This window comes from Patiria miniata, unplaced genomic scaffold (assembly GCF_015706575.1).
Source record: "Patiria miniata isolate m_02_andy unplaced genomic scaffold, ASM1570657v1 HiC_scaffold_1, whole genome shotgun sequence".
Taxonomy (NCBI): domain Eukaryota; kingdom Metazoa; phylum Echinodermata; class Asteroidea; order Valvatida; family Asterinidae; genus Patiria; species Patiria miniata.
The window spans coordinates 18,128,147-18,143,472 of NW_024037047.1; the positions used below are offsets into that span (position 1 = coordinate 18,128,147).

Consider the following 15,326-nt stretch of genomic DNA (forward strand, 5'->3'; position numbering starts at 1 on the left):
TAATAACGAACATTTTACAGACATTACGAAATGGAGTTCACATGTGAGAACCGACATAATGTTATAAAACACATAACACGTGGGCAACACCAGGCCCGACCAGAAGTGGGCAACACCAGAGGCCCAAAGCCACAGTGGCATACACGATATACCTGACAATAAATGAAATACATGTATGAAAATGAGATATATGGCCATTAATAAAAAATTAAACTTGAATAATAAAAATTAGCTTCCCACTAATGTTACATTCAGTCAGGAAAACGAAGCCTCGGGAAAATTGAGAGCGCTACGGCAAGTATCACATTTGCCTAACAAAATAGAAAAACAAGGGATTTAACTGGTTTCATTTGCCCCATAATCTGAGAAGTTAAGTTACTGGCTGGCTGTATCCTAAAAAATGCCACCCGCGCAAAGCGCGCCCACCAGGCTAGGAGACAGACAGACCAAGTTACTAATCAACAAAGTCTAGCATGAAATATAAGACAAAATAAACTGCCGCAAAGTGGAAGTGAAAAAGTGGTTTCCCGCTGGGGATAAGTGGACTCAGTCATACTGAAATAAAGCAGAATCAGACCACTGAAATTGTGGGTGATGAAGGCAAAGGGGCGTGTGGTAGTTTAGCACATTGAGACCGCGCCCATCTATTAATTGTGTGGCGTTTGCGTTCTAATGCTGGCTGCAAGTGAGCACCAAAATAGAAGACCTGCGGTAAAATGTCGGAGCATACAATAGTCATAGTGGGACACCAGGCGGCACAGTCCCTAAGCATGACTGCAACCCCCTGCCGAAGGGCATACGCATCAATTTTGACGAGGTCGTTAGTACCCAAATGTATAATCAACATTGCTGGTGGAGGAAGGCTTTAACCCAATATCAGGTCATAAAGATCTGCAACGCCAGCCCCACCTTTACCATGCCAACACATATTGACTGAGAGATCAAGACGACTCTCTGCCCAGCGAATGATGGAGTCACCAATGATCCAAATGGGATCTAGAAATAATTGTAAGCAAATTGTATACAGCCAGGACTAGACCGGACTACCAAAGTGGGACAATATTCTGGCAATTGCTAGTCTAGGCTAGTTGGGGCGCGGTCCATTTCCAGCCGCACCTCAATACTGCAAAGTGGTAAGGGGCGTAGATAAGATAAAAATGCATCTGAACGCCAGCGCCCCATCAACTGAATATCAGTGTTGGTCACCCCCATATGCGACGCAGAAGATGCAGCCCCGATGCTAAAAGAATGATCTTTAATGCGGACTTCCTCGAGTCCCATAAACCCTAGAGCTTTCTGCAAGACCGCATTAAACTGATACTGTGTGAGTGGACTCCCATCAAAGTGACAGAAATATGGACCTAAAATGCAAGGGCGCACAGAAGAAAACTGTAATAATGCTGACACAGGGCACAGGGACTGATCAGAGAACTGCACTAAACGAACGCTCTGGGAAAGGCTACGCTGATTATTCTTAGATTTACGAAACTGTAGGACAACGGAATGGACTGATCAGCCGTCGTGGGATGGGAAAAATGTACGTCATGATAACTCAAAACTGATTCATGAAGGCCCTGTTTAGAGCCAACTGCAAATTCGCTTACCCGCGTAAAACCGAAAAAGGCACTCAGAAAAACTCAGATTCAAACTCAGAAAAACAAACGGCAGACAGTGAATTAATAATACGCCCCAGCAAGGGCAGGGTAATTGGCAATCGAGAATCTTGAACCGGGCGAAGCCGGCGGGCATGACCCACTCTAGATACATATGTAGCGATTGTGGAGGAAGATAAACCCCGGAGAGAGAGCCATGCTACGAATTGGCGTATCTCTTCAACTGATGCAGACTGTTAGCCATACTCTGCTGCCGAAATTGACAAAACGCCCTCCAACCAGTAGCGTATGTTTTGTGCGAGTTCTCAGAAATTGATGCAGCTAGTAATCGTTCCACCTCGTCATCTACCAAACTTGTAGGAAAGGAGAAAGTTGGGTCATAACTTGGTCTGCATGAGGGGCGGCAAGGCGGAAACGGTCCATCCCCAGGTCTGCATGAGGGGCGGCAAGGCGGAAACGGTCCATCCCCAGCCACAAGATTGGTGTAATGTCTGGGCGGAATGGACTGCCCCAGGGTCTCGCTACAAATAGGGCGAGGTACTGAACATGCATTGTCTAAGTTATTTAAGTTCTCTTGAACTCGGGAGACTTCCAGAAGCAGCCCGGCTGCACCGCTGGTCATCAACCCGGTGGAGGTAGGCATGACTGGCAGACTTAACGCTGATGGCGGCATAATATTCAAAGCCGGAGGAGCTGCGCTTGCCGGGTACTGGTACTGGCTGGTTGTCATGGTGTTTGATGCCGCGTGGGAACACATCCTCGTACCGCCAGCCATGCTAAAATGGGCAGTCGCATTGGCGAGTGGTTGTAAGACCGGTGCACTCATGCCGCTCGAAAATACCGGCGCCGTAGGGATAAAAAATTGTCCCAGGATCCGCAGAGGAAACCGGAGGCACTACAAAGCACTCGTTCAGGGTGGCTGGTGTCACTCCTTCGGACAGGGGAAAACATTGGTGCGGGATCGTTGTCCTGGTGCTGCTGCCTTGGCACCCCGGCGACGCGCCGCCTGCACCACGGTAGCTGCTGCCCTCTTGTTGGTCTGCTTGCTGGCAGCGGAGCGTACGGTGGTGTCAGTAAAGCGAGCCGGCCGTCGGCGAGTGCGGTGTAGATCTCCGCGATTCATATCGTCAGACAATACCCAGAGAAAACGTCGAACCCACGGTTGGGCGATTAATTCCAACGAAAGGATATTTCGATTCCGATGAAGAAAAAACCCAAATTAACCAAACAACCGATTGAAAACTCCAAATAACCAAACAACGGGTTGTTTTTCACGGAATACAAAAATTTTGCAAGGAAACTTCCTCTGAGTCCTGTCTTAGTGACGGGCTGGGACCAAGTGACCATGTGCTTGCCTCAAGCATGTTCAAGTGACCAGAGGCCCCACATACCAAGATTGGCTATAAAATAGATTTATGATGATGATGATGTGATGGCATTCCTGTGCCCCCCTGGATGCCTGGTCAGGCCCCCTAATAACCAGACATGCTGTCTCCGATGACCCACCCATCAATCATCATATGCAACAGACTCAGATCGAATATCCCCTTCCAGGCTGAGTATAAAACCTTTCATCGTGAATTGGTAAAAGGAGTTATCTGCCATGCATATTGCATTTTTTTAAGACGAGTTGATAATTAATATTCATTGCTTGCATAAAAAGCCTTGAAATTCCACAACGTTTTTGTGCATCAAGTATGCACTCATACAATGCGAGGGCGAGCTTTGCTGCGTCATTTACTTTGTGGAATCTGACAACGGTCACCTGTACGTGTATTCTAAAACTCGGCTTCGTCTTCATTTCGGCTTCGTCCACTATTTGGGTCCCTAACTAGAAGATTCCAGCTCAACATTAGTCAATTTTTCTTCAAGAAATATCAAACTTTATGATATATGATGCAAGTTTTTCTTTTACTTTGATCGAAACATTAAAAGCTGTTAATGTCAAAGCGGTAACGAGGCTTTGAAAATAGGCCGCCATATGTTTATTTTAAGCCCGGTGGAAGCTGCCTGACCTACAATTTCTAGACTTCCGGACGGAATTGTCAGGTCAGGGAATCAGACCAGACGTTATTCATGATCCGAGGAAACCATTTCCGATCATGTTCCCCGACTCTATTTCACAAATTGTAAACAGTTGAATAAGATGGTGCCAGAATACTCTATTTGGCGTCCCATCTTCAATTTCATTTATTTTAAAGCTAGCTTAAAACATAAGGGTATGTTTAATTATTTTTTTTTTAATGATTCATCAGAGCAATTTGGAATGAATCTTTCATTTCTACCTTCAAGTTTAAAAACTGAAGAATTTACTTAGCTTTGAATTTGATATGGTCGACATGTGAATAAAGTATACTGACAGAGTTGTAACCAAGTCAATTTTTTTCCAAGTCAAGTCAAGTCCCAGTTCAGATTTTAGCAAGTCAAGTCTCAAGTAAATTGTTTTCAAGTCAAGACAAGTCTCGAGTAATTTTTCTCTTAAATATTAGATGCACCCACTACGGGAACCAGTTGATGTGTTGGACGACGGAGCCGGAGTAGAGATGGGAATGGGGTTTGTCAAAGCGTGCATCATGTAAGGAGACTTAACAAAATATCGTACTTTCTCAAACACCTTATTTGTATGAAAAGTGTCCTAAAACGCAATTTGATATAATATTTTCAAACTTGTTCCATCAAAATGTTTGAAGGACGTCTGACAAAATGTCCTTCCGAACGTTTTCGTTTTTGGCATGATGTGAATTCTTGTTGCTTTATGGCGGATTGGGAGTAGCAGCGGTTTTCCAGTGATTTAAGCCCTCTTTGCATTTAGCACGCTGACGGTATAAACCACTTCATAGCAGAAAAGCTGATTGAAAGTTTTGTTAAAATGGGTTTTCTCATTTTCTGACTATCTGCTACCAATTTTCTGCTACCAGAAATTAAGCAGAATGAAAGTTTAGCTAAACCGAATTTTTCTACTTTTCTGATATTCTGCTATACATGTACCAGAAAAATACGCTTAACGTTAGTCCTTCACTGGCTTTTCTGCTGCCAGAAAAGCAGATCAAACATTTTGTCAGAAAGGCAATGAATTTCAGCAAAACATTGAATTTGCTTCAGAAAAGCAGAAAAGTAGAAATGCATTTTAACAAAACGTTCCATCAGCTTTGTTTCTATTCTGTTGGGCTTCTGGACCACCATAAAAGACCCCAAAAAAATGTTTGTACAGAATTTTAAATAATTTGAACAAAAATGTCAAAATTATAAATGAATTTATCCAAAATGAAACGACGTGCCCTTTTGAAGTCACCGTCGCGCTAACAAGTGAGGTTATATTTTGGATTATTTGCCAACCAACATTATTGCTCAATTCTAGAAAAATCGGCTGACGTACTTGGAAATAAGGATGAGGACACAATACCTCCGCTAGCCCGAAGGGACTTGACAGGGTCAATCTTGATAAGGTTAATCATACTAGAATCTTAACACTAAAATCTATGTATATGTTACCAGTTCAATTTTTCATTTCCGTGGTTACAAACTGGTAATATATGTAGCGGCCGCCGTTTCGTTTCCAATTCTTTCTGTTTCAACGCGCCGTTTAATTTATCAATATAACGTTCTGTTTAAACGGTTATGCCGGTGACCATAAACATACACAAATTATTTCTTGTCAAACCGACACAAATCAACAAATTCAATGGCGAACGACTATTGCAACTTGGGATTTCATGTTGAAAAATAAATGGGAGAGATGCACATTGTATCCCCGATCCTGATCTAGCTAAGCTTGTCTGATATTGGCAGTCGGAGGATCGACGTACTCAAGGTGATAGATTATTAAATCTTACCTGCCATTGCTGACAACATCAGAACAAAAGCTGCTGCTCCGTTCATTGTCCAAGATGCAGGTGAATTCTGAGCACAATCCGCTGAGATGTATTTAACGACTCACACACCAACGCGAATTATAAAAAAGGTAACTACGCACGTAGACTACTGAACAACAATGGGAAAAGAGCCTCGACTTAACACTTTACTGGAACCTCTCTCTGATTAATGCAATGAACGACACAGACACCACACCAGCTACGCATGTAGATTACTGAACGACGATCAGGAAAGAGCCTGACCACTAAGACCAAACCTGATTGACGCAATGATCGAGACTCCGTTAGTGTTGATCGTATAAATAATCGAGTACAAAACGCCACTCGGTCGCCTCAGCACCTAAGCAGCCGCAGGCCACGAACAGGCTGACGTCATAGCAAGCCTATAGCCAATCACGAACGAGCCTGAACTTGCCACGAAGGCTTAAACTTTTATGATTTGTTCAATCTTACAATATGCGTATCACGTTGTAATTACAGTTTCCAGTTTTAACAAAATAGCGTCTTGAAATTAACAAAATATCGTCCTGAAATTGAACAATAAAGACCATCGTGGTCATAAACAGTAACGAATTGATATGAAACGCTGCGGCAGCGCGTAGGAGCGGAAGCGGCTTCCGGTAATGAACATAGAATCCTCAGCAGCAATCAAGGTTGGTCTAGATAATTACACAACCGTGTATACAACGAACCTTTAGAAAACGATACGCATCGAGAGGGCCGTAATATTACAGATATTGCAATTAATGTAGTTTGCCTCTGATTGTCAAGGCAGTATTGACAGAAGCCGAACGAGTCAGAAGGCATTGGAATACGAAATGTTGGCGGTGAAGCCTCTAGAGCCATTTGCCCATAGACTTTGTGCATAAATATACCCTAAGCTGCCGGCACATACAGCACAGGGACGTAATCGTACATGTACAATGATGAGGAAATTGGACATATTATAGGAGAACTCAAATTGTGCCAGGGAAAATAACTTCTAACCAGAATTTGAGTGGTTTTTTTTCTTGCAAATGAATAATTTAAGAGCAATTTTGCTTAAAATAAAGTGATAACAGTTCATCTCATAATATTGTAGGGTGTACTGTTTTCGGGGTTCAATTTTATTTAATAAAAGGACAGACAAAATAACTTGGTGGCAATCACATAACATTCCAATGTCTAAATGGCTTGTAATCACTTCCTCAGAACAATTAGTCAGTGTAATAATTTGAGATTTACCTCAGTAATCTTGAACAACACTCGAATCTGGAGCCTCGAGTTTCATGGAGCCAGCCGGCCGGCCGTGAACGATCCACTACACTCCCAACCTCGTCCTCAGGGTGTCGAGCAGTACGCGCCCACTACTACCTGCTCTCTCACTCTGGTATTGGATCATTTGCATGTGCAAGATTTTTGCACACGTATGCAAATGAGGAACAGTCTGGTGCCTAGATATGCGTTTGTTTTCGTATGCGGTGTCTGGGGTAAAAACAGAGTCAATTCGTAGCAGCGCGAGCACGGCGTGAGTTACGAAAACACGATTTTTGAAATCAAATTGTTACGATCTTATCAAGACAACATGCAGTATCATATTTCATATTAATATGAGCAAATTGGAAAGGAAATTAGTATTTTCGAGAAGGCGTGGACGAATGATTGCGAAAACACGTACTGCACGTTGTGAATATATTGCACCAAGTACACGATAAAAATCCATTACTAGCCAATTGCGGTATCCAATCTGGATACAGGAAGAAAGTTTCCTATCCAGGGTTTACTATTGGAAACGCGGTTGGAAATAAAGTAAGCACTGTAGACGAGGTTGCTACACTCCATATCTGCACGGCATGCAACTGCCTGCGCACGCGCATGACAGCGATGCCTGCTTGTGCGTGCATGCTGACCTCACGCTGACCCATGTCTCCACTGTAAACAGCGCCACCAGTAATTTACCTGAAACTCTACAATAAAATGATTTGATGCTTTATGGGCTCCGTGCATGAACAAGAGAGGGCGCTTTTTGCAACACTTTCGAGAGCCCCTTGAACTTTAACAGTCACCGTGTTGTAGTAAACATTTGATAATTTAAAAAATAACAATCACTGTGTTGCAGTAAATAAATTAAACTATAATTTCAAAAAGTTTAAAATGTAAAATTTGAAAACGAATACAGCATGCTATAATCAGCTTGACAGAAGCTACATTTGTAAATTGGAGTCACTTAATGTTGATAATTATGTTTGGTTTTTAAATATAAAAACATATTTGTTTCAATTTTCAACTGAAACGAATTCTTGCACAAAGAGCTTTTCGATGTATGCTGTTATGCTGCTCATACCAACTGTATTATCGAATGGTGATCGGGGCGACTCATTTCATTCAAAAACAAAAATGAACGGGAAGCATTATGAGTACCTTTACCGCCATGATTCATAAATATGCATTCTGCGCGCGCAACGCGAGTCACCGGTGCTAACCTCGGCTCGTGGTAAAAGCTGCATACTAGACAGCCCCTGGATAGGTTCATAGGTATGATAGGGATCTCTACATGTCATCAGTCGATTGATATTTCGTTGTTGGTCGGCTCTGCAATAGCCAACATTTCTGTCGTCATTTCTTTCCCCTCAGCCTTCTTCTCGGGCTTCTTCTCGCCTGGTGTCCGCTCTCGCTTCAATCGCAGCTCCAGCAAACAGTACATGCCCAGGGCGAACACGAGGATGCATATGACGATTGAGATCACGTGGTAGGCACACATGGATTGTGGGATACCAAGGGCCAATATGGCGGCGGCGCCCAGGGACTGCCAGAAGCACAGATTGCCGAACGCTGCCTCTTGTTGACATACAAACAGCATTCCCAAAAGAGCTATATACAAAAATGACAATAAAGATCAAAGATGTACAGTCGTTTCGACTCAAAATGTGAACCTAAATTTGTAAGGTTACAGAAACTGTAAGTCAAGGAGATTAAACAAGTAATCACAATTCATCACAGGTCAACAAATCACAAGTCAAATCATGGGTCAATCACGTTTTTCACAAGTCATTCAGTCCCAAGTCAAGGGACGATTAAGCAATCCCGAATCGGTGACACATTCCTTCATATATCAGCGTTCATTCACTGTCACCTTTCTGTGATCGACATGTGATTTGGCTTTTTATTGACTGTGATTCTTTTGATGTCACTTGTGATTTGATTGACTCGTGATGTATATTGTGAATGACATGTGTTGTGACTTGTGATTGACTTAGTGTTAATTGTATTTGACTTGTGATCGACTTGTGACTGTGACTTGTGAATGACTCGTAATTTGATTTGCGATGGCTTACTTGAGCTTATCGTAGCAATGCTTGCTCTTGCAAAGCCAACCGCCACAGCCATCAGAACGAGATGCCACAATCTGCCCTGGTCAGGGTCCCAGACCAACATGAAAACTAGTACCAGCAGGTAAGTAGCGCCCCCAACGATGAAGAGTGCAAACCTGCTGACGCACTTCATCAGCCGACCAATCAGGAAGGATGAGATGCAGCTGGAGACGGAACTGCCCATCATGACGTAGCCGACAACCTCGATCCCTCGTGTGCAACCAACGAAAAACTATGTGACCAAAGTTAGTGGATACGAGCAGATAATTTCAGACCACTGCAATAACGGAATCAATACACTATTTGATTTACAAAATGCCTATCTACAGGGTCTATATACATGCTGAGGTTCAAGTCACCATACGTCTAACTTAACTTTTGCAGTGGTTAGTTTTAATTTGGTTGGCAACTTGCACAACATGTAAAACCGATAAATCCAAGCCTGTTTCGGTGAATCTTTCGGTTGTGCGCAGGCGTGATCATTCGGCATGTTAGTCTGGTTCCCAGACCAAACGATTCTGACTATTTCTGATGAATCTTAGGTCAGGTAGCCTCCGGTAATACATTGTACATGTATTACAATTTATGTCACGTGACTAAAACGGGAGGAATTCCTCCTTTTTACGAAAATGTCCGAAGTTTGCCGAATTTTGTCGACAATCGGATAGCGCCCAAGTATTTCCAAGTATAATATGTTTTAATTAACTGTTTATTGCTTATTAAAAACTTTTTTTAATGAGTTGATAATTAATATTCATTGCTTTTATTTAGAAAACTTGAAATTCAACGACGATTTTGTGCATCGATCGGATCGTATGCGCGAACTTTTTGCTTCGTCATGTACTATTTTAAATTTGACGACCGTTACTGAGATTTTCCAAAACTCGGTCTTCATTCGGTTCCGCCTGCTAACAGTGCTATTTGGGTGCCTAATTTTCAAGATCCCAGGTCAACATTAGTCAATGTTTTCTTACAGAAATATCAAACTGTATTATCATCTGTATGATATATGAAGCAAGTGATTTATTTTAAAAATTTGATAGGAACATTAAAAGCTTTAAGTGATAAAGCAAATTCGGAAACGAAGCCGAGCTTTGAAAAAAAGGCCGTCAATGTCGTCATGCCGGTTTATTTTTAGCCACGGAGGCTGCCTGACCTACAATTTAGACGTGTGGACGTCGGGGGAAATTGTCAGGTCGAGGAACCAGTCTATCGGCATGTCTGCTACCATCAAGAGTTCAAACCCACCTTTGTAAAATGGCCGCCCATTAACATCACATCCACTCCCAAGTACAACAGCGTTGGTATGAGCATTGCAATGCTCGGGTTAGTCATCAGGCGGAAGGTGGCGGCAAGCTTTGACTTCAGTAGGATTGAAGCTGAGTGATTTTACGTTTTTATTTCGGTCCTCAAAGTTTTCACGGAACATGGGCGCCGCCATCTTGGATTGAGTGCGCCCTCGCATGTTACTTATTTATTTATTTATTTTAAAATGAGGTCTCGGTCTCGGACTATGAGGTTTCGGTCTCGGTCTCGGTCTCGAATGGGGAATTAGTCTCGGTCTTGGTCTCGGTCTCGGACTATGAGGTCTCGGTCTTGGTCTCGGTCTAGGACTCTGAGGTCTTGACTCCAACACTGTCGAGAGGGCCGTAATATTAAAGATATTACAATGAAGATACATGTATTGTGCCTACAAAGTTCAAGGCAGTGTTGATAGGATACGCCCTACGAGTCAGAAGGGATGGAAATATGAAAAATTAAATCAAACCTCTTCGTGACGTGACAATGGAAGGGAAGCCTAAAGAGTCATTTGCCCATAGAATACATGCATAAATACATCCTAGCCGGTACAGATACAACTTAACGGAGCGTCGTGATCCGATGTGTACACTTGGCTCGGTGATTATGATACTGAAACTGCGATCTTTAAGCTCCTTGTCTCAGGGCCTTATTGCCTTTAAATTATATACAAACAGCTAGTAAACAGAGCAAAACAACAAAAGTATTGTATAGGATGGGGCGTTGGGTTCTATAGGAATGGGTCAGTGTTGCTAGGCGCTCTCTGGTCGTAAAATAAAGTTGGTACAGACGATAACGGTACCTTGATTACGAGACTTTGCTAAATACGCGGATAGAAGTACAAGGTGGGATTTTCTTCTCTCCATTTCTGATGTATTTAATCATTACAATCAAATATGGACAGGCAGCAAGTCGTTTTGTACACGTCATTTTTAATACGCAAAGCACATCAACTGATCAACTAACAAATTAAACGAGTGAATGTTTCTATGGGTTTTTTTTTATTTCACAAGCATGTTCATATTCACAAAGCGTATACAATCATTTGAATTATAATTGCACAATATTGGTAAGTATGTGCTTCAATGAGATAAAGATTGCTTCCTCTTAGCTTCTTGTCACGGCAGCTCGGCATCAAATGAACATAACGCTTTATGTGTCAATACTCATGTAGTTTTCTTCTTAATACAAATTGACCCTTAGTTTGAAATTAGGGTATTTTGATGACCCATACATCCTAGTAATCACGTATCAAAATGATATAACTGAAAAAAAATATTGTCTAAAACTGTATTAATTAACTTTGTTACACATAAATGTATACACGTATTTGTATTTAAATATTTTCCATATCGAACACCACAATTACAAATGCCAATAAAAATGTTACATTACGGCAACAATACACTGTACACCTTATACTATTCACCTAAATTATTATATGACTATTTGATATCGTGAGTTCAATTTCTTATATTGACAGCAAAAATACATCGGTTCATGGCATGCTTAAACATAATAAAGCAAAGACTACATTTAACACCATTTCATACTCGGAACGAAAGCGAACGCGACCTTGTGACGTCATGCCAACTTTTCCTGCCGGGAATTCGCAAAAGAACACATTTCAACACCAAGGCATTTCGTAGCGAATGCTTTCCTTACGTCAAATGCGCTTTGCAGTTGCAAATGTGTAAAGTATGAACCGGCCTTTAAACTCAAAGTTTGATCACTAAAAAGATTTGAATTTTCAAGATGGTTTACCACTAGCCACTTCGATTTTTTTCATTTTGTGTGTGAAATATCGCGTTTTAACAATTCAAATCTATTTATGTAGAACACTGCATGGAAACGTTCTATATTGTATTGAAGATTTACGATAATAACACAATAAACAGCGTAATCTTAATATTATATACAATAAAAAAACCACTATGCAGCCAAAGCACTGCAAAAGTTTAGACGTTTCTGTTTAGAGTGGAAATACTTTTAAATATATATATATATACTTTACTTTTACTATTCATTAGGTGATTTTTTTCTTTTTTTTGACTTTTTTTTAAATTTCAGATAATCTTGTTTATATTGCATTCCACGTAGGAAACTTGGCAATAATAGGTTCATTAATTTTAATATAAACTGTGAACATTACCCTAATGTATAGGTTTTCCCGGCTATTTTAAAACATATTGCACTCAAATTCACCAACTCCAACACTCAATTTCGTCCGGGCAAAATTTCACACCCGTTATCAAATTCGATTTAGTCATTTACTATTCAATTTCAAAGTTTGGTCACCCTCTTTAGTCACCTGCTCGAGAAAATTCGCCATCACTAAGCTTTTGCCGAATGGCAGCATTCAGAGATCAAATTCGTCTTATATAAATCAATCACACGATTTGAATTTCTGAATAACGTCTTCGGCGTAGATGAGACAAAATTGAATAACCCGAGAATAAAGTGTGTGCTTATTGTTTCAATTTGCTTGAACTGAATTTGAAATTGTCTGACAAAAGACGAAATTGAACATAAAATTAAACGAAATTAAACTTAATCGATGTTGATAAACAGATTTGAATATTACAAACAGTAATTCGAACGACAAACGTTTTAAAAAAGCCGGTAAAACCTATATTTTTTTCCGAAGAAACTTCTTGAGTTAAAGACAAAACAACTCATAAGAGTCCGTAGTGGTTATTCTAAATCTTCAGTGTATCCTTACTTTGTGTAAATATTCCTCCTACAAAGCATGGTATTTATTATCAACCTTAATATCATCTACCGTCGCATTTACTTTTATATAGAGTGAAATTTTGTCAGCGCTATCGGAGAGAATCACCTGAATGCTTCAACTGAATTAACCACGGCGACATCCAAGCAGCTCCAATCGCAAAGCACCACCATTCTGCCATTCAGAAGGCTCAATGCGCACTACCGTGGCGACCACACTCTCATCAAACAGGTTAGCGACCGGGGTGTCGGCATCAGTGTTACCGATGAACACCTGAAATGAATCCCAACGCAATAAACGAAGATTTGTATAAAAAATAGCCTACTTGTAGTAAAGTCTAGGACCAAAACTACAAAAAAAGTGGGCATTCTTAGCTGACGGGGTCTTCCTTCGAAACAGAATTTCAACAAACCGTAATAACCATATAAAGTAAACTGCTTGTCTTGGGTGGGCACTCACTTTTCTGATCATTCTCAGCTATGTTATAGACATATTGACTTATTATAGACATAAGTTTCTGTTTCAGCTTCAGAGCGTTTTGCTATTTTGGGACGAAAATCTGGACTAAATTGGACTAAATTGGTTTTGTTTAAGCGTGTGAAATTTTTCGTGGACGAAATTGAATGATAAAGTTGGTGAATTTGAATGGTTAAATGGCTAAATGGTTGCATGAGCATGGAATCGTGCAAAGTCGTAAATAATGAAGTTATCATATTGCGATAAAAGCCCAAACAAAATATAAGAAAAAAAAACTTTACATTTTCTTTTCAAAACTGTTTTACGAACGAAAGTTAAATGTAGCTTACAGCAAGACTTAGTAAAGATTGATGTTCACCTTGACGTTTCCATTTCCATCCGTCACGTGTTCACGGTCGGATGAGGGCTGCTTCTTATACGCAACCTTGTACGCAGTCACATACCAACTGTAGCCGCCTTGTGTGATGACGCCCGTCACCACTGTACTCTGGACGAGGTCCACCTCGATCCAGGGATTGGCGTCGCCACTGTACACAGAGTGAAGAGAGGATGAGGAACAATGAAATAACAATACTCCGCAAATCCGCTTGTGGAATGGATTTGAAAATCAAATATTATTATTGAAACTCGTTACAGTGTGCAATTCAAATACGCATGAGTCCGGGTTGGGCTTTGGCCGGGGATGATGGATAATGGAAAGGAGAACCATTGCAAAAAAGAAAAACAATGCCAAAAAAATAGAACAAATCTTATTAGATGTTCATTAATTGAACACATTCAAGAGCGTTTTGTGGCATTGTAATGATACAGAGTGAATATGAGAGTGAAGTGTCAAGTGTGGTATTTCCCTTTGATACCTACCTCGAGGCTGCCCATCCCTTGTCATTGTTGAGGCGTGCCTCCCAGGCTGGATATGTAGTGCTCCGAATACTGGACGCCGTGATGCGATCATCTTGGATTGTCCCGTCCTCCATACCAAGGGGTTGCAGACTGGAACACTCTGCTGGCAACAAATGAGTAAGCAAATGAAATATATATTCATATTGATAGTTTAAAAAAAAAATGTATTGAGAGAATGATAATTTCCTCCCCAACTTTGTTTGGGGGTAAAACGCACAATTGTAACTGCACATTTCACTCCCTCCCTCTAATGTGGCAGTGAGAAACATTTTGAATTTGGGAGAAAATACAACGAGCATGACCATGCATCAATGGATTTTCCGTTGTTTATTCTGTTGGTTTTACTCTTGGGAGTTGCACTAAAACACCTGATTGTATGTGCTTTTAATTTGGAGGAGTTGGGTAAGCAGCCTTTGATAAACCTTGATATGCGGTAAGAAATAAAATGTTCAATCTCAATGCAATACAATGTATACCCTTGTGATAGAACAAAACCATATGCTTATAGTCAAACCTATGATTACGGAAGATCATACGACAAAAGCTGGGGTATGTTTCCCCGTAAAGAAGGGGTTCTCCGTACCAGCTGGGGTATGCTATAATAGGCCTATATAGGTTTCTCCGTACCGACTGTGGTATGTTTCTTCGTACCTGCTGGGGTAGGATTCCCCGCACCAGCTTGGAAAGATCTCCCCGTACCGACTGTGGTATGTTTATTCATAACTGCTGGGGTAGGTTTCTCCGTACCAGCTGGGGTAGGCTTCTCCATACCAGTTGGGGTAGGTTTCCCCGCACCAGCTGGGGTAGGTTTCTCCGTACCAGCTGGGGTAGGTTTCTCCGTACCAGCTGGGGTAGGTTTCTCTGTATTGGCTGGGGTAGGTTTCTCTGTATTAGCTGGGGTAGGTTTCTCCGCACCAGCTGGGTTAGGTTTCTCCGTCCCGGCTGGGGTACGTTTCTCCGTACTAGCTGGGGTAGGATTCTCCGTACCAACTGGGGTAGGATTCTCCGTAACGGTTGTGGTAGGTTTCTCTGTAGCGGCTGGGGTAGGTATCCCCGCACCAGCTTGGATTGGTTTCTCCGTACC

General features: G+C 41.4%; 2 protein-coding genes across 2 annotated transcripts; both read right to left on the reverse strand.

Moving 5' to 3' along the window:
- Positions 1–8,024: 8,024 nt before the first annotated feature.
- Positions 8,025–10,170, reverse strand: LOC119731259 (protein unc-93 homolog A-like). The gene is made up of 3 exons (XM_038204393.1): positions 10,084–10,170; positions 8,800–9,067; positions 8,025–8,335 (listed from the first exon to the last, which is right to left on the reverse strand). Exons 1-3 carry the CDS (start codon positions 10,168–10,170, stop codon positions 8,025–8,027), a joined length of 666 nt encoding a protein of 221 aa, XP_038060321.1.
- A 2,821-nt stretch (positions 10,171–12,991) lies between these two features.
- On the reverse strand, positions 12,992–14,334 carry LOC119724194 (EGF-like repeat and discoidin I-like domain-containing protein 3). Its single transcript, XM_038195141.1, has 3 exons — positions 14,204–14,334; positions 13,701–13,869; positions 12,992–13,138 (listed from the first exon to the last, which is right to left on the reverse strand). Exons 1-3 carry the CDS (start codon positions 14,314–14,316, stop codon positions 12,992–12,994), a joined length of 429 nt encoding a protein of 142 aa, XP_038051069.1. The 5' UTR covers positions 14,317–14,334.
- Between the last annotated feature and the right edge of the window lie 992 nt (positions 14,335–15,326).

Coding starts and splice junctions, on each gene's coding strand:
- LOC119731259 (XM_038204393.1), bottom strand. CDS start 10,170: ATGACTAACCCGAGCATTGCAATGCTCATACCAACGCTGTTGTACTTG. Junction 9,068..10,083: donor TGGGCGGCCATTTTACAAAG/GTGGGTTTGAAC, acceptor TTGGTCACATAG/TTTTTCGTTGGTTGCACACG. Junction 8,336..8,799: donor CATTGCTACGATAAGCTCAA/GTAAGCCATCGC, acceptor TTTTGTATATAG/CTCTTTTGGGAATGCTGTTT.
- LOC119724194 (XM_038195141.1), bottom strand. CDS start 14,316: ATGGAGGACGGGACAATCCAAGATGATCGCATCACGGCGTCCAGTATT. Junction 13,870..14,203: donor AAGGGATGGGCAGCCTCGAG/GTAGGTATCAAA, acceptor CTCTGTGTACAG/TGGCGACGCCAATCCCTGGA. Junction 13,139..13,700: donor ATGGAAATGGAAACGTCAAG/GTGAACATCAAT, acceptor GATTCATTTCAG/GTGTTCATCGGTAACACTGA.